Raw genomic sequence first — 19,317 nt, forward strand, 5'->3', positions numbered from 1 at the left:
TAAAATGTAATGTGTTCTCTCCTTTCCTCCTAACCCCCAAATCAGGACTTCTTGAGAACTTACAGGACTAATGCTGAAGTTTATATTTAATAAAATACAAAAATAACCAGGAATATTTTTTAGAAGAGGAGTAATGGGATGGTGCAACACTTTCAGATATTAAACCATTTTATAAAAATAAAGAAATAGGTATATACCTGCCTGTGAAACATAAATAGGTAGATCAATGTAATAGAATAAAGGGCTAAGAAACAGTCTCTAATACATATATCTAATATATAATAAAGGCTGGATTTCAAACAAGTGGGGGAAATACTATTATAGTATGGAAAGTATTATTCAATAAACACTCTGGGCAAAATAGAGGGGCACCTAGAAAAACAGTTAAGGCTCTGACCTTATTTTTCATGAAATAAATTTCAAGTGGATCAAAGTTTTCCTCTCTGTGGACTGTCTGTTAATGTTCTTTGCCTATTTTTCTATTTTGTTGTCAGCCTTTAAAAAAAAAATAAAACAAAACAGTTTTATTAAGGTATAATTGATATACAAAGATTGTACGTAACTAATGTGTACAATCAGTAAGTTTGGACACATGCAAACCCCTGTGATACCATCACCATAATCAAGATAATAGATACGTGCAACATCTTTCAGAGTTTCCTTGTGTCGGAAGCGGGGTTGGGGGGGGGGCGGCGTTAACAACTCGTAACATGAGATTTACCTTCTTAAATTTTGAAGTGCACAGTACTGTACTGGGGGGGGGGGGAAATACAAATGGCTTTTAAATATAGGAAAAAATTTAAGAAATATAAATTATGAGAATAATTTTTCACATTAGCAAAAATGTTGAAGACTACTAAGGTCCATTGATAGATGGTAGGCAGAAACGGGCACATTCTAACATTATTGATTGCAGTACAAATTAAAGTAGCATTTTGGGAGAACCATCTACCTGATTTCAACATGCAAAACCTCTGCCCAGATGCTCCACTTCTATGAATTTATCCATTAGTCACTCATATATCACACCGTGGAATACTGTACACCCCAAAAGGTTTCTGTATTATTGACATGGAACAATCAAAATTATAAACCAGTAATGTATAAAATCATTTATCTGTGAAAAAATTTCAGATTCTAAAATACATATGCATTCATAAGGGATATAGTGTCTAGTGACTTATCTAGAAGGCTATCCAACAAACTGTCAAAATTCTGTGGAAAATGGTAGGAGAAAAAGAATTACAAAGGTGGCATTTAATTTCTTCTCCCTACATTTATTGGGTAATGAAATATATTTTTTAATGTTTGTAATCCAGTAAATTTCACTTGTAGAAACTTATTCTAGGAAATGCTCTAAAATCTTGAAAGGTTTTACGTCTGAGGACTTTCATAAGTGTGATTTTATAACAGTGAAACCATGGCAACAACCCATATGTAACCGACCTGTAAGTTGATAACAGTAAGTCCGCAGCACATAATGCTCTGCAAGCCATTAAGACACTTAGAAAAAAAAACATAAAAAAATCATGGACAAATACTTACATTATAGAGTTAGTTTGGAAAAAAGAGAAAACTATGTAATATGACCAATTACTTCAAAATTTCCCTTCACTGGCATAGGGCTTTAGAGGTTTCATGGGGGAAGGTCATTATTTATAGCTTGCAAATTGTAGACTTCCTAATCAAACAATTCTTAAATTTACAGCTTCAAGAATGTTTTAAAAAACAGGAGAAAATGTAACGTGTGTCACATGAAATCCTACATAATCAAAGAATATATTTAAAATAATGAGTTCAACCTTCTACTGGAATTAAGTGTTTTTTTTTCTTTTAATCAGTAGCCAGATTAATTAAGCTGAATTTTCCTTTTCACACCCTCTCTGTTAGATCTGTAGGGAGAAATATACCCAAATTATACCCAAAGAAATACCCCCAAAAGGCTAATCATAGGCGGAAGAGTGAAGAAAAAAGCCTGGATAACTCACAGGCCAGAGAATGAGCTCCTGATTAAAGCGGTGGGCTCTAAGGCCCCCAGCACTTTTAAAATAAATTTCTAATTGTCCTAGATGTTTTAATGTTATATCTCAGTTTAGAAAAGTACCGAATTACTTCCACAAATTGCCAGCTTCCACAGATGTTACCTTTAATGCTACGAGCAACATACACGTGGCAGAGAACATAAACAGATATTTTAACCCTTAGCTCTAGACAAGATTGTTAATATAAAGTTTAATTACAGAGCCAGAGAGATTTACCTTTGAAAGGTGACTCCATTTTGAATAGCCCTACAATTTAGATAAACCAAAGTGTTTTTTAACTAATAACAGACCAAAATAAAATAAATAAATGGATGCAAGCCTGACCATGAGAAATGAAAAATAGTGGCAGATCTTTTCAAATCAAAGTAAAGCAAAGAATTGGAAGACTCACATAATTTTGTCTTATTTTGGACCTGCCTGCCTCCACTTTTCCCACAACTAATTACGTCAAGAATGGAAGGCAAATGTGCATTTTTTTCCCCTAAATTATGTTTTTTCTAATTATATTGTTTAAGGTTCTCAGACCTTAAACTAGTAGTCTGTCTAATCTTTGTGGTCTCAGTGCCTGGCATAGCGCCCAGCTCCGTGCCTGGCTACAGGCACTCAGTAAATCATGAAGTGGAAGAGATTTGCGTGGGGACCGTTCATCTGTTGTTTGGACATGTTCACCCTGGGCTTAGTCATTCCCAGTTGGCTTGGAGAGATGAGCTCCCTACCCCTTGACTAAGTTCCCTGAACTTGTGGTCTTTGACTAGGGGTCCTGAGTGAAGGCCTGGGTCATTGCTTTCATTGGCAGAGGGTGAGAGCTGTGAATTAGAGATGTTTCTCAGACCCAGTGACTTGTACTGAGAGAGGAGACCACGGCTGGATCTTCTGCTGATCAATTCCTTTTACTAACGCTGAACTCTCTATAAAACCTAAGCTTTTAACATATCAAAAAGCTACATATACACATATGAAAAACAAAACAAAACATAAAGTTCTCCTGAGATAGGAAGTACAATTTAAGTAAATGGAAAGGAATGCAATTCAAGACAAGTTACCATTTTCACCCTATCAAATTGGCAAAGACTAAAAAGAGGATAATATACATAGCTGGAGAAGGAAGGTGAGATCTTTTTCCCTCAGATGCATTGCTGGTGGGAGTGTTAATGAGGAGAACATTTTTGGAATGCAATTTGGAAAAACAAACCAAATATCTTTAAAAAGAGGATGCCTTTTGATCAGGAATGTCTATTCACTGAAATGTATTCCAAGGAAGTAACGAAAAAGTGTGTTAAGATTTAGCTATAAGGATAACCATTCAAATATTGATTTTAATAGTAAAAAACAAGAAAAATATAAGTGTACAACAGGGAACTGGTTAAATTAACTGGTTAAATTAATTTGACTTAAAACTATGGGCCATTAAAAACATTTACTCCCATGAAAAGCTATCTATGCTCAATATTAATTTTAAAAATAAGTTACTAAACAGTATATAAATTACTATCTCATCTCTATAGACATAGTATGTATGCACAGGCATAGAAAAAGTAAAAATCTAGATATCAAAGTGTTAGCACTATTAACATCTTCGAGTAGTATTGAGAGTAATTGCATTCTCTAATGTTTTTACAAGTAAGTGTGAATTAATCATCTTTTAAGGGCCTTTTAAATAATTTTAAAAATAAAGCTACAATAAAGGAAAAAATTTTAATGAGTTAAATCCATAAAGGTTGATCTCAAACTTTCCACCTTTGAAAGCAATGAAAGTACTCACACACATAAAAACAATATATTTGACGTCAAAAAATTTAAAGCTCTGAACATTTTTTAAATCACAAAATTAAATGATAACCAAAAGTTGAGGAAATTATAGCTAGAATTTTGACAAAAGGTGTGTAAAAAGCTCACACAAATCAATAATAAAAATATCATCCGATTCAAAAAAAAAAAGAATGAAAAGTGAGAACAGACCACCGTTAACCCATATGGTACACTTGTGCAGAGTGAGAAGGCGCCCTTTTCCCTGATCAGAGGCCTCAGCCCCAAGGTCCCCTCGGCCAGGGCACAGTAACACAACCACATATAGAAGTCCAACGGGATGGAGTAACCGCTTAAGCTAAAGCAATCCCAAAAACAACCATATGTAATAACCAAGGCAAGAGCAAAATCTTTGGGTAAAAAAGAAATATAAATAATCAATCAACATTTGAGAAAATGTTTAACCTCACTAATAATCAGACTGCAAATTAAGACAAAAATATACTCTTTTTTGCCTTTCAAATTGACCCCAAAATTGTAATTCTCATATACTGGTGACAAGATGTGAGAAAGACACTCTCAAACACTGCTGGGAAAAAACATAAAGTTTTACAATCTTCCTAGAAATCATTTTCAAAGTATGTATTAAGAACCTAAAAATATTTATGTCTTTTGTTCTTGTACTTCCAGAAACATATTCTAAAGTAATAATCAGAGATACAAAGATTTATGTAAAAGCATTTAGAGTAATGAAAAAGCAAAAAATACCTTACAAAACTGGAGATGGGAGATTTCATCTTTAAATGCTATGTAGAAGAATACTTAAGAGACTAGTAAAATGCAGTAATAGAGCATTAAGTGGAAAATGCAGAATGGCGTGAATGATGTAAAAAGGGGAGGTCATAATTTTTATCTATAACCACTTCTTTTATAACCACATTCATATGCGTGCACAAGTACAATACTGTGAGAAAATACATGAAGTGTTAGGGTCCTGGAATCGTGAGTGACTTTGCTTCTATATACCTTTCTCTAGTTTCCAGTCTTTCCTCATTAACCTATGTTATTTTCATAATTAGAAAAAAAGTCTTCCCAAGAAATGGTGCTTTAAAAAGAAAACATGCAAATGCAAAACTGTATCATAAAATAATTAAAATAAAAATCAGCCTACCCACCCCACGCACTGAAAGCAGTGAGGTAGGTTATTCACAAATGTTTCAAAACTGTGATTTATAAAATAATCCATCAAATACTAAGTACAATAAAAATCTCAGAATCATAAAAACATTTTCCAATTCTTCCATAGTCCAGGAATATTTGGTACAACAACAAAATCTGGTTAGTCCTGAAAGCTCAGAATAGTGTGTTCAGTTTGGTTCACCTGGCCAAGCGTGGGTTATGCTGCAATAGAAAAACAGCCAACTTGTAATTAAACGTGTCCTAGGTATTGACTGCATAGGTATTTCATTGTTTAGGAAGGATCAGAAAGCTAAAAAAAAAAAAAAAAAGCATGTGGGTCTTTTAAACGAGGAAAAGAGAAGAGAACCAGCAGCCACCGCTAGCCAGTTCAACTGCAGGGTACAAGAAGTGATAAATGAACTGTGTCCCAAGATTTGTGGGCAAATTCAAAAAGCAAATTTGTGGTTTTGTGTGGTTGAATATAATACAAGCCACACCTTTTAGGCTGTTTATTGAAATTGAACAGAAACACAGAATAAAAAGACAAACCATAGCCCTTCCTCATCTCCCTCCCACAAGCCCTATAAGGATGTGCGCCTTTATTTAGACTTCAAATGTCCAAAGAAGATAAAGATTTTTGAAAATGTAAGGTACAGTATTTGAGATCTGATGAATTTCTGCACAATGAGAAGAAAAGTATGGGGGAAGGGGAGCCAGGTGGTGGGAGAGAAGGGGACAATTCCAAATTTCACTTTTGAATCCACAACCAAAAAGTATACCTGTGAGTTCCTGTTTCACAAACTCTGCATTGAGTCCCACAGCTGTTGCTTCGGTTTTGCTCACGTTAACAAAGTTCATTTCCATTTTTTTACCACCACCCCCTCAACACACACACACATTTTTTCCCCTGACATATTTTTGGCAACTTAAGTGATTCTGTGAGGCCACTTTCTCCCTCAAGTCCATATCATGTACTTTTTGTTCCCTGCTGTGGATGCTCCTTGGATATGTTGATAAGTAAATAACTTCACGTTTGCGACAAAGCCTCCATTAGAGACGCCTGCAGGAAATCCAGTGATGCAATCTCCTCCAGCTTAACTAACAGACTCCAGCTCGTGTCTGGCATGATCTATGTACCAGCTTGTAGCAGCAGGTAGATGAATCACACACTCGGCCCTCCAGGGAAATGCAAGTCTACGTTATGGAAAACATACATTATTGTTTAAAATAATAATAATAATAATAATAATAATAATAATAATAATAATAATAATAATAATAATAATAATAATAACTCAACCCTGCCTACAACTACTTTTTGTTTTTAAAGGAAGTCATGTTCTGGGCTCTCCCTATTCCTCCAAAAGATTAAACACAGCAGGACCCACCACCAAGTCTCTCCCAAGAAGATGCTTGTGGAATCTGAGACGGTAGGCAAGGCAGCTCCGCCTACACAGAATGTTCTCCAAGGGAAACTGCGCAGGCACTTGCAGCATACTGGGTGGATGGAACAGGTTCTCTTCTTCTTAGTCAGTCACCCCCCCCTCCCCACCCCTTCCCCCCCCAACCCCCGCCAGAAGCTTCAAGTTATACAAAGGTTGGAAACTCCCACACCTATTTGTGCTATTTTGAAAAATAGTTGGACTTCCTAATTGGGCAAATCTAAAGAGACACGGTGGTTGTGTTACTGACCCAAATCTATACAGGTGAGTGCAGCATAATGCAGAAGACACCCGTGGCATCCCACAGCGAAGCGCATGGCAGCATGCCTGGACCAGGAGGAGGGGAGCAGATAATTTCTACCTGGAACAAGCACACAGGCGGGCTTTTCCATTTTATTTAGGGTATGTGTGTGTTATTTTTAAATGTCTCCATGGCAGAATAACTATTTTTATAAAAACCTTTAAATTTTTCTCTCTAATTACAAAAGCAGTACAAGCTCACTTTAGCAAACCAGAAAAACACAGAGGCACAAATAAGGGACAAAAGTGCCTACAATTTCTCCACGCAAAGAGCAAACCATCGTTAACCTATTGTGGCTTTATTCTTTTACTTTATTTTCTGTGGCTGTGAACATTCCAACATCACACACATCATGAACATTTTTCCTATCATAAATATTTTTCCATAATATGATCTATAATGCTTGCCTAGTATCCCACCATCTCACTGAGCTGTGATTTACTAAACCAGTCCTCTATAACTGGGCACTTGGTGCTTTCCTGATCTTTCCCTTTGAAAAATATTCCTACAATTAACGTCCTTGATTACTTCCTGAAGATAGAGCTCTAAAACTGGAATTCAGGTGTCAGAGGGTAGGCCCATTTCAATCAGTTTTGTCAAACTGCCTTCTGGAAAGTTTGTAATAACTTATAAATCCTCCTAGAAATATATTTTACCCAAACTCAGTTTTGTTCATCTTGGTCAATTTGACAGGGAAACCTGGAGCCTCCCTGTTCTATAACCTGTATTTCTTGGATTATTAATGAATTAAATGTTATTGCATATATTTTTTAACCACTTATGTATAGCTTTTGTGAAGTGTCTACTCCTGTTTGTGGGCCATATTTCTATTGAGACATTTGTCCTTTTTTAAAATGTTTTCAAAACTGTGGAAGATAGACATATTTTTAAAAGTAGCCACCAAGATTCCAAGGCAGCTACAAAATTGTGGTCTGCACACAGGAAGTATAAATGTGCTTAAAGGGGTTGTAACCTATCAAAAGCCCACCAGGGGCATTTGAGAACCTTCCTGGGGCTACATACTGGCTTCAGGGAAAATGGACTTCAGAGACTCTAAACCTTACAACACAATAGGATGCCAGAGAAGGAGATTTTATTCCTGACTGAAATGAATAGTCATTTGTGTTCCCTGAAGTGAAAGAATATATTGCCTTATAACTAAGGTGGAACTGCAGGGGCTGTTCTTAGCTGTGTATTATTTAATACCTTTTCCGAACACTAATTAAACCACTGGTTTGGCAATATTGTTTGAAAATGGATGTCCCTGAATTATGTTTTATTAAGAAGAGGGAAGTGGAGGAGAAGAAGGAGAAGAAAAAAGAAGAAGGAAAGGCGGGGAGGACAAGGCGAGGAGGACAGAGAAACGAGGAGGGGGAGCAGGGGGAGGAGGAGAATGGAGGGGAGGAGGAGAGGAAAGGGGATGAAGAGATGCTGATGGTTTCAGCTCACTAAATTTTATTCAAGATCCCATCCATTCCGATATTGCCCCACTGCCACTCCATGAGCCTGCATGGAGTAAACCACTTCCTGGGCTCTCTCTGGGAAGCAAGTGCTCAGAGTTCTTGCCAGTCCTTTTTATCTGATTTTCTTGAACCTTTTTGTACAAGCCCAGGGAGCCTGTGCAGACGTCCACTAGGTAAACCATTGGTTTTACTGCCTAGCTGCCCTTCTAAATTCTGTGTTGCCCTCCAAATTTCTCCCACTCACCTGACAATTTCTCCCACCCACCTGACGTTTGTTTCTTTGTCATCTTAAACTGCCTTTTATTTTGCTAAAATAAAATGATTGCAGGGGGGTTGGGGGTGGGAGTGGGCAGGGGAGCAGAAGCAGGTCCCACTGTGCCCTGTACCTTCCTACCTTGTTAACATCATCACTCTTTCTGTGAGCGGCCACCAGCCTAGACCCCTCTGGAGGGAGAAAATGAGACAGAATGCTGGGGCAGGTGGTTATCCTCAGAGATCATTTAGTTCAATTTTACTTTACAGATGAAAAATAATGCAAGAAGAACCCTCTGATCTTATGTTAATTATCTCATTGGCAATACAGGAAAGAGGCAAAAGCTACCTTTGTTCCTTGCTTCTTTGAAAAGTTAGATCCAAGAAGTACAGAAAGCAGTTATTTTCTGAGGCTCACTGAACTGAGAACTAAAACCAATGATTTGGAGTGAATGTGGGAAGGAGAGTCTGTTCTAACTAAAGGAAAGGCTGTAGGAATCTTAACCAAGTATTTCATATAGTCATGCTCATATTTTAAGAAGCAAATAAGTAATGTCTCCCCTGTTCCCAATCTCCCTACCAGAAAAAGGCAGTATATTTTTTTAACTAATCAAAACCTAAGATTTTCAATTTGTACTTAGAATGCCAATATGCAATAGACAAGAAAGAATATAAAAGCACTTTTTTTCCTCAAACCCCACCTTTAGCTCCAAATCCTACACGGTTACTCATAGACCGTATGTGATCCCTAAGGCTTGTCCTAGCTCTAGGATCCAAAGCTTCAAGTTAAAATCAGAATCAATTCCCCAGGAGGAGAAATAGCTCGCATCGTCCTCCCCTGACTCCAGCCCTGCAGGCAGACACGGTGCTTCTACTACTGAGAAAATGCTGGCAACTCAACAGTGGCAAAGCAGAGATTCTTCCTGCTCCTTTTTTCTTCCTCTCTTTTCTCCATTCTTCTCCCCTTCACTCCAACCTTCCCCCCTTTTCTAAGACCTCGATCTAAATTCAGGAGCCTTAAAAAACAGAGACTCTGACCCTGGGGGATGAGTTATACGTGTACAGCCAGGATTTGGACGAAAGGCAGGCACGAAAATACAAAGAACCAACAAGCGAATCTTGCTTTCCTTTTCTGCTCTGGAGGGTGTCTGCATTCACACTTGTAAAAAAGCATTTCCTTGGGAGTGAATGTGAAGCCAGATCCCTTTAAAAGTGCTCCCCTCAAAGTTCACTGCCTTGTTCATTACAAAGTAAAATAAGGCTCTTCATCGCCACAGGCAGCGATTGCCTTCCACTGAATGCCCATTCAAATGCACAGTCGATCTCCATAGCCCCGACATACTGTCAAAATGTACATTGAAACCCCCTGGAACGTACCAGCTTTTTTACCACTTTCCGTAGAACTCTATGTACTTGGTGGATATTTTATATAGCAAATCAAAATGTGCTGTTTTTAAAAATAATATTACTTTAATCCTGCTACTCAACCAAAACACATCAATCTAAAACACTTACTTGTCTCCCCTATATAAATGGGGGTGGGAGATTTTTAAAGAGATACTTTCTTGATTCTATCCCACTTACCCCATTATAGTCCAGTCCTTTTTACCATATACCACTTACAGCACAGAATGTAATTTTCTGGTGATGGATGCATGGATGGATGGATAAATAAAATGGAACCGAGGAACCAGGACTTCTCTAATGGATGGAAATATGCAGGGCAGTTGGAGGGTAGAGTGGATCTAAATTTGAGGCCTAAATTTGACCTGTGAAGCTGTCTGAGGGACTCCCAGGTATATGTTGTTGTTACTAAGCAACCCACTTGTCTTCCTGAGCCAAAACAGAAATTCCTGTTCAGCCTGTTGCTGCTCGCTAAGGAATTTTTCCTGGACAAGTCTGCCAAACTAATCACTGTACGATTTCAGCTTGGACGTACTTCTTGATAATTGAGCAGCAATCCTTGAATACCTTTTGTAAAGGAAGAGAGTGTCGCACCCCAAAGTGAATGCCCGGGATCATGAGTGATAACTCTAATTTAGGATGCGACTTGCCTTATGCCAAGAGGAACTTAACAGTAAACACTTTTCAAGGTGAGACAAGTTGACTTGAATTAGATGGGGTAGCATCTGCTATCATCATCTTAAGTCGGTTCAGGTCACAAGGGTGGGCTGCTGATATTGTAAGGCTAAGAGAACACAGCACAGTTCACTGACTGAAAGAACACCTAGAATCAGATTCACATTTATCTCTCTGCAAAGAAGATGTGCATTAGTCAGTTCCCACCAAGTGAAGGGGAAAAAATCAGGAAAGTAGCATCAGGACACAGGAAAGAAAGGGGGGGGGGGGGGCAATGCATCAAACTAAGAAGGAAATAAGAGAGAGAAATACTATTTAATCAAATTGTTTATTTTTTAACCTGAAATGTATGTCTAGTTGTATCAAAGTCAAAGGAATCAAAGCATTCACTTTAAATTATCTACAGATTTCAAACAAATACTTCTTGGGGTTATTGGGTGTTGTTGCTTAAATGTTTCTATGTTTGACTTTCTTGGCTGTATGTGTAAATTCTCCTTTTGACTTTGCAGAGTTTGGCAGAAATTGCTAGATACAGCTCTTCGTCACTGCTCCAGCACTACTGCTTTTAATCTTCCTTAAATCAGACGGCACCGGGTCCGTTTGGGTGGCCTAGTCTCTGCAGTCAGTTTAAAACAGGATCTAATCACAGACCAACAGATGGTCCAGTACCATCTTCTCAAGGTAATGCTTAAAGCTACCATCAGCCCTAGAAATGAAGCTGTGACCATCAACCCATTAAATATTTCACCAAGGACCAACATCATATCGGACAGATCGGTGCTCTTTATCTTTGACTTTGTGCTACAACATAGAATCTAAATTCAGTGAAATAACTGTGCCCAGAAAAACGAACACTAATTTTATGATCTATTGTGAAACTCTAGAGGGACAAGGCTGGCCTTCTAACTCCAACCCAGCTCCCTAGTGAGTGGAATCTGGCCGAAAATCTGAGCTTGACCTTTTAGCTCTGGGCCTGACAGAAGCCCACGTGGGTGACATCACTCCAAATCAGGTGTTTAGCAGCTCTGGAAATATATGGCCTGTTAAAAGGACCCCATTCTTCTAGAAGGGGCAAAACAATAAAAGGAAATGATACTGGGAGAAGGTCTAAGAATTCTTGAACCCAAGTTAAAATAATATCCAAAGCTGCTCATCCAGAGGCCGCGTAACGAACGTAGAATAAAGCCCACAGGTTTCATTTCACTTACACGCTGGATATACACCTGGGAAGCTGCATATAAATTGAATTTATTATGTGAAGTACTCACTTAAAGCGTTACTTCACTAACTAACCCGGTGCAGATGCCCGACCCCTCTCCAGAGAGAATCTTGATCCCACAGCTCTAGGGTGGAGCCCAGGGATTTGTAGTTTTACCAAGTGCCTCAGGTGACATTTTTGTAATCAGATGAGTTTGCTTTGCAGCGATTTAACGAATTCCTATGAAGATTCCTATTACTAAGTATATACATAATTATCTTCAACGTTTAATTTAATCAACATAGACTTTCATAGTCTTGTCTTATTTTTCAGTAGGTTAACTTTGCCTATAAATTAGTTTACTTCATTGATGATGAAAAACTAAGCAAAGCACACTGTTTGCAGTGTCTCACTTTCATAAAACAGCGGACTGGTCTGTTTTCTGATGAATACAAGTTTGCAGAAATTGAATGAGGGCCAGAGAAAGGAAGAGCAAGCCTTATTTTGCTGGAGACTAATCTAAAGATAGCCACGGAGGGTGGCAAGTTAAATTCAGAGGCTCAGAGAGGTGGGAGTGTCAGAGCAAACACCATGGGTACTTGGTCCCTCTCCTTCAGTTCTAATTCTCAAGGGTCATCGATTATGTGTGCATTTTTTTTTTTCACCTCTAAATTAAGAAGCGTGCAAGATTTAATCCATTGTTGGGAAGAGAACACTAGACCCTAGCCATTTAAACTGGTGATACTCGGGGAAGGACAAGACTGACACTATTAGCTGATTCTTTATTTACTCACCTCTTGATACCAAGACAATTTATAAGTATAATGTCTGTTTTTGAGTGTACAAATGTCTGGACTATTGTGTAGAGAATTGACTATGTTAGTTTACTTAAAGGGACCACTATTTCTCTACCTCTCTGATTCATCCACACTGGGCTCCTTCCTGACTTTGGAATATGCTAAGCACTCTTCCCAAAGAGCAGGGCCTTCGCACCTGCTCTTCCATCTGCCTGTAACATTCTTATCCCAAGAATCCCAAGTACCAAGTCTTGATCTCTCACTTCAGGTTTCTGTTCAAATGTCATCTTATCAAAGAGGCCATCCCTGACCATCTTACATAAACTAATTCCCCATTATTCTCAACTCCTTTAGCCTGCTTTGCTTTCCTTTGTAGTGTTTATCACCGTCTAACTTGTTATGTATTTACTTTATTATCCGCTCTGTTTCCTGATACTACAACAGTAGCACCACAATGGCAGGGAGTTTGTTCTATTTGCTAATAAATCTCAACACTAGGATCGATGCTCAGTAAGAGGAGCATTCAAGACATATTTGTTGAATAAATGAGTGAATTTTTTTAGTGGTTTAAGGAAGATATGATCATCTCAGTATTTGTGATCTTACTTTATTTAGCCAAATGGAAACATATACATTTATAAAACTAAAGAGTTGAAAGCTTAATTAAAATGTTTCATCCCATTACTTGAAAGGCTATCCACAAGAGAGACCTGTAACTTTGGGTATTTCCTGTTTCCTTTCTAGAATAATGGCTGGACTCCTTTAGATAAAACACACAGAATGACTAAAGATTATTGTTCTTAGGCAAAAGTGGGGTGGGCAGGGAGAAGGGGGCTTGATATAATGCCTGTTGATGTCTCATCTTCCACTAGACTGTAAGCCCCTTGAGGACGTAGCCCATCTTCTACATCTTTTTATTCTCCTATAATATCTGTCTTAATGTGTTGCAAATGGTAGGTAATCCGAAAACACATATATGTAATGGAAAACACCTGTGGGTTTCAAATAAATCATATATACATATATTCTGAATATTCTGGCAGTAAAATAAGAGTTTCTAAATCCATCATTGTGCTGCTAGAATACACATGCTTGTTGACAAAGATCATAAAACTTCATAAAATGTTAGAAAGGGGGAGTAGAAAAATTTTAATTATGTATAAAGACAAACTGTCCTAAAAACACTTTGTGTTAAAGAGTGATAGCATCGACACTGCAGAACATAAAAAGCAGATCATTTCAATATGAAAAGTTCATAGCCATAAAAAAGATGATGCTACTTTAGTCCAGACTTGCTAACTGGAATTATCTTCGTATGCTATCCAAAAGCTCACCTACACTTTGATGGGTTTATACAATTAAAAAAAAAAAATCCTGTGTGTATTCTTTTAGGTTAGCTCCAGAAAATACAGACAGACCTCCTACGGGGATTTACCGTGAAGCTGATAAAGCTCAAGCTTCTGGACCCAGTGTGCTCTGGCAGGAAGCCCCAGAAACGGGCTCACGTGTTCTTTTTCATAGAGCCCTCACCCTCCCTCCACCTAACACACGCACAACTGCATAAGCTTCAGCTCATAAAACCCGGAACCACCCCTGTCAGTCCTCCATTAGAATATTAACACTAAGAACACTAGGCTAGAATTTGCAAAACGATCCAAAAATCATTTATTAATTTCAAGCGTTTCTCAAGAGTCTCAGCAAAGAGAAGCAAATTGATTCCAATGGTCTCTTTGGGTATTGTTAGTATTACTTTTCCCAGGATACAAAATGAAGTCTTGGGAAGCATGACTAGATAAAAATTACTTTCACTAAATGTAAGTATACGTAACCCCAGACAGTTATTACCCATGAAAATCAGGCAATGCATTGCATTGAAACTAGACTGCTAGTGTTCAGAACTTACTTACTTTCCTTAAATGTATTTTTAATTGAAGGACAATTCACATTCAATATTATATCAGTTTCAAGTGTACAACATAGTGATTTGATGTATACACATTATGAAATGGTCTGCACAATAAAACTAGTTAGCATCTGCCACCAAAGTTAATACAATATTACTGACTATATTACAACGAATTTTCAATACTAAAGAAACTGTGTTTCTTGATGCTAAGTATAGCTGGTTAAAATAAAAACCGATCCGTTCTCATTCTGAATTCATTTGACTCCTGTTGTATTACAAAACTAGTGGTGCAACCAAACGCTAATTGTGTTATTTCATTAAAGGATTACAATAAGTCATATCCAATATTCACTAGATTTGCAACCATTTTTGACACGAAGATAAAAACAAATCAAAAAAAAAAAAGGCTACTATCCCGACTTCTGGTTACTGAAAATTTCAAATTCGAGTAGTGAGTTCTTAAAAGTTACAGAAAGAATCTGGGGCGGGAGTGGAGTAGACTCACACTCACAAGACTCACAATCACACTTCCCCAGCCCTACCCCTGCTCCCGCCCTCTTCCCGTGTTTGTAACACTAGTTCCTGCCCTCCTGAGTGCAGCTCGCAGTTAACTTGCGTTAGTGGGTACAGTGGTACTAAGAACTGGTAGAATTTTTTTCAAGTGTGACAGCCTGTGCTGTTAGCTACGCCTACCCTACCCGCCGCTTTACTTTGAGGACGGTCCCCTCTGCCCCTGGACAGGTCCGCAGGGCCTTCCCGCTGCCCCCTCAGGGCCCCTCAGTTTGGGACGCGTCCCGGGCCACTTCCCCAGGAGAAGCGCCGGCGGCGCTCGGCCTCCAGGCGTCCCGCCCGTGCCCCGCGGAGACGCCCGGAGGCAGGTCTCCTTGGGGTGGCCACACCGTCAGGGTAAAGCCGCCCGGGAAAGCGGAAAGGTAGCCCCTACGCACTTCCAACAGGACACAGCCCGTTCCCAGCCCAGGACGTGCCCGACAGGAGGGGGAAGGGAGTGTCGCCACCGAATCCCAGGAAAGGCCGCGGGACCCACCTCCGGCTCCCCCTCGCTCCCGCCCTCGGCCCCACCTCCCCCCGCCGGCACAAAGCCCGCCCGGAGGCGGGGGTCAGGCCTGCTGGGAGGCCGCCCGGACAAGACTGGACCCAGGCCCGGCGCCCCGCGGCTCCGGCCGCGCTGGCCACCGAGCCCCGGAGAGTCTGGAGTTTCCGTCCCGGATGGGGCGGACGCGTCCCCCGGCTGGCCCTTCGAGGCGCGGGAAGCCGGGCCCCCGCCTTTCCAGGCGAGAGTCCCCCCTCCCACACACCCCGGGGAGGCCTGGCGCACCCGCGCCGTCCCGCTGGCCACGCCCGAGGTGGCGGCCTCCAACGCTGGGCGCCTGGGCCAGCCGGGCCGCGGAGGCCGTCCGGTCGGGGGGTGACTCGTTAAGTTGCAGGCGCCCCTTCGCGCCCCACCAAGGCGCAGACTCTGGCCTCCAACCAACCCCCTAACTTCCAAAAGGCCCTGTCCTCTCGCACCTGCTTAGAGTGGCCAAACAATGCGGGGGCAGGCGGGAGGGGGCTTGGGGGCGGAGAGACCGGGGACAGGCTTGCGTGGGGACGGCGGCGGCCCCCGAGACCCCGACGCCTCGCCTCGCGTCGGGGGAGCACACGCGGCCACGCACACGCACACCCTCCGGCCCAAGTGCGGGAAGATGGCCGTTTCTGCTTCAGGATAAAGGCTCTTTGTTGCGCTCACACAAAAGCCGCCAAGACCCGCTTATCCAGCAGGCCCTCTGGACAAATCGAAGGAAGTCAGCTGAATTTCCAAATGGTCCTAGCAGTCTGAAGCGGTGGGAGCAACTAAACGAGAAGGGGAATAACAGGCCCCCCGCCCTCATATACCAAAACCTCTGTGAATAGCCAAGAATTCGTCCTGGGAGACCGGGGCTGAGATCATTCGTAAGGGAGGAAGGAAGAAGACCTACTTTTACTATCAAGGCCCACGGGGGTATTAAACATTAACATTCTTGCAGGGTTTCTCCCCTTAACCAGGGGAGAAACATAATATGGAAAAGTCTGGATACACCAAAAAGAGAAAGAAAAAAAAATACCAACAATAGCAACTTAAAAAAAAAAAAACATAACAAACCAGTTGCCATCAGCCCAAAGTGGTAGTAGCAGCAGCCGGCGCGTGTGATCCACTTACTTGTCCGACTCTTGTGACATGTTTGATCCAATGAACTCGCTCCCCTTTTCCTGGAGCCTCAGCCTCTGGTGAAACTGGACTTTCAAGTCTGTGCAGGTGAAGGTGTGTGAGAGCGCCCGAGATGGCAGAACAAGAGCTACAGGTAATTCTGCTTTTCCGTCCCCCCTCACCACTCTCGCTCGCTCGCCCGCTCGCGCCCTCACCTAGCCGGAAAGGTGGGATAAGGGGGGGCCCCTCACATGGGGCCCGAGCTCGGAGGCGGCCGGGCGGCGCGGAGTCCTCCCGGATCGTGGCAATGGGCAGCCACAGAGCAGAAAGTGGCGGACTTGGGCGGCCACAGGTAACTTTCTCGCAAGGAGCTGAATTCTTTCACTAAAGGGTACAAGCCCGAGGGACGAGCTGCGCGGTGATTGGCTGCAGGGCTCCCTCAGGTGAGCTGCCATTGGCAGAGGCGCGCTCAGGTAAGGCCCTTCTCCAAGTGCAGGTAACTCACTCCGAAGTTTACCTGAGTGGAGCGGCCGCACGTCTGCAGCCCTGCGGCAGCCCGTGGGAGCTGAGGGTCAGTGCTTCGAGCAGACTGCATGCTACATTTCCTTTCTTCCCGGAGGCCGGCTCGGGCCGGGGGTTGGGAGCTGAGGGGCCTGGAGAGACAGAAGTTAACCAGGAAAAAAAGCAGCACGTCTAACCACTAGGGATTGTGGGTCGAACGGAAGGACTAGGGAAAACTGAATTCGGGTATCCCAAGCCAACCGGAATCAAATCGCAGCACATGCCCAAGGCTTTTAATACCCACATTGGAGGACAGCTTGACGGTGTCAGAAGAGTAGGGGACTGAAGTTTACGTTGTGCTCAGAGAGAGGGAAACACAGAGATCGCCGAATCTATTATATAATTGCATTTTTAACATCCTTGTCCACAACAAATACTTTTCGCATCCAGATGTGTAAAAGAGCTGGTAGATTGCTACTTTTACAAATAAGTCAGCATCCTTTTTGTGAGCTGGGCGGATGGGGAGTGCTGTGGTTTTGATGGAGTGAAGAAATTTAGTTGAACAGACACTAAAATGGCTCAGGTGTACCTCTTCCATCCCAGTTCTGCAGCCTGGGATTCCAGAGGCTGGAATCCTCAAACCACTGAATCCCTCCCATAAACCTCTTGTCATTTGACGTTTCCAGGCAGGCATCAACATTTACACTGTAATTCAATAGAAGCAGCAACTACAAAGGTGCTTTATCCTTCCAGCTTAATATGGTTGCTACGGAAACAATTCAGGATGAAACTGACTTTTTTTGTAGTTTGATTTCTCCTGGATGGAAACAACACAAATTGCAAACGTATAATTTATAACTACTGCTCCCAACCAGTATTTGTGGAAGTTCTGACAGGAATCTAGCCCATGAATGTGAATTGTAGAAACACGGAGGGCATGGAAAGTTTATCATAATTTATTTCAAGTTAATACTACATTGACAGAGATCATAGAACTCCTATTTTAATCTGTAGGGATCAGATATTTCCTGAAAATTACATTATGAGACAAAGTTTGGCTAGTTCATGTACTATTCCTAACAAGTGAATTTCAAATTTTTTTTCACTTTTTTAAAGACAACGTAAACACACACTTTTTTAAAATTTATTTTTTTTTTTATTTTGGGGAGAGGTCATTAGGTCTATTTGTTTATTTATTTACTATTAGGTTTGTTTTTCTTTTAATGGACATACTTGGGATTGAACTCAGGACCTTGTGCATGCTAAGCATGTGCTTTACCACTTAAGCTATAGCCTCCCCTCTACACACTTACTTTTAAAGCTCATACAATACTATATAAGATAATGCAGTACCCACCTCTTCTGCCTTCTTAACCTCATGTCTAGAGGCTACGACATTCCACTTTTAGCTGTCTATTCTGTCATTTACCTTCCTCTTTCTAAATAATTTACACCACTGTCTCTTGATTTATCAGTTTAGATGTTGTGCTTTAACCACCTGTTGCCTTAGGTAAAGATTTAACTCATTCAAACTCCCTCCAGTTTCATCTTCCACCATTTTGCAGCATAACTCTTTCACAGGTTAGGAGTTGCCAGTAGTCAGTGTCTGTGCAAATACTAGTCAAAACAGAGCCAAACAAGTGTACTGTGGTAGCTTTCTTACTTATAAAAATCTTTTATCTGTTTACTTAGTTTGTGATGTTTCTGACGTGGTATTTTTTCTACAACATATCTATTAAATGACTATCACATTTATCTTCCAAATGATCAGTCAGTTCCATTTTCTCCCCTCTGGAAACATCCGTCCAAAAGTCCACTGCCCTTCCTTTCCAATGGAGATGAGCTCCTCTCTGCACCTGCTACTCAGTTGCCATCCTGGGACCGTCCTTCATCTCGAGAATATGAACCTCGTTTCTGTCCTGTGCCTTCTTTCTTGATTTGCTGCTTCATTTTCCATGGCATATGTTCCAGTAATAGCCCAAGAATGAATACAGAATGTAAAACTTAAAATGTCTTCATTCAACTCTAACTTTCTTTTCAACTCTTACTTTTAAAAAGAGCTTGACCAAGTTTAGAATTCTAAGTTGAAATTTTTTCATTCATAAGTTCATAAAAATTGCGCTTTTATCTTCTAGAGTCCAGCATTGCTGCTGAGAATTCTAATGCCATCCTGATCCCCATTCTTTTGTGACCTGGAATCTTTCTTTTGGAAGCATAGAATAATCT

General features: G+C 40.8%; 1 protein-coding gene and 1 long non-coding RNA gene across 4 annotated transcripts in view; one reads left to right on the plus strand and one right to left on the minus strand.

The window, feature by feature from the left end:
• The window catches only part of GRHL2 (grainyhead like transcription factor 2), a 142,767-nt gene extending 126,108 nt beyond the window's left edge, over positions 1-16,659 (minus strand). For both annotated transcript variants that reach the window (XM_010981884.3, XM_010981883.3), the window contains exon 1: positions 16,603-16,659. In XM_010981884.3, coding sequence (XP_010980186.1) covers positions 16,603-16,622 — 20 coding nt within the window. In that variant the 5' untranslated portion in view covers positions 16,623-16,659. The remainder of the gene's footprint in view (positions 1-16,602) is intronic.
• Positions 16,657-19,317, plus strand: part of LOC116148905 (uncharacterized) — a 77,785-nt gene continuing 75,124 nt past the window's right edge. For both annotated transcript variants that reach the window (XR_004132485.2, XR_010377052.1), the window contains exon 1: positions 16,657-16,744. This is a non-coding gene — a long non-coding RNA (uncharacterized LOC116148905). The remainder of the gene's footprint in view (positions 16,745-19,317) is intronic.

The sequence above is a fragment of the Camelus dromedarius genome, chromosome 20, assembly GCF_036321535.1.
Source record: "Camelus dromedarius isolate mCamDro1 chromosome 20, mCamDro1.pat, whole genome shotgun sequence".
Classification (NCBI taxonomy): Eukaryota; Metazoa; Chordata; class Mammalia; order Artiodactyla; family Camelidae; genus Camelus; species Camelus dromedarius.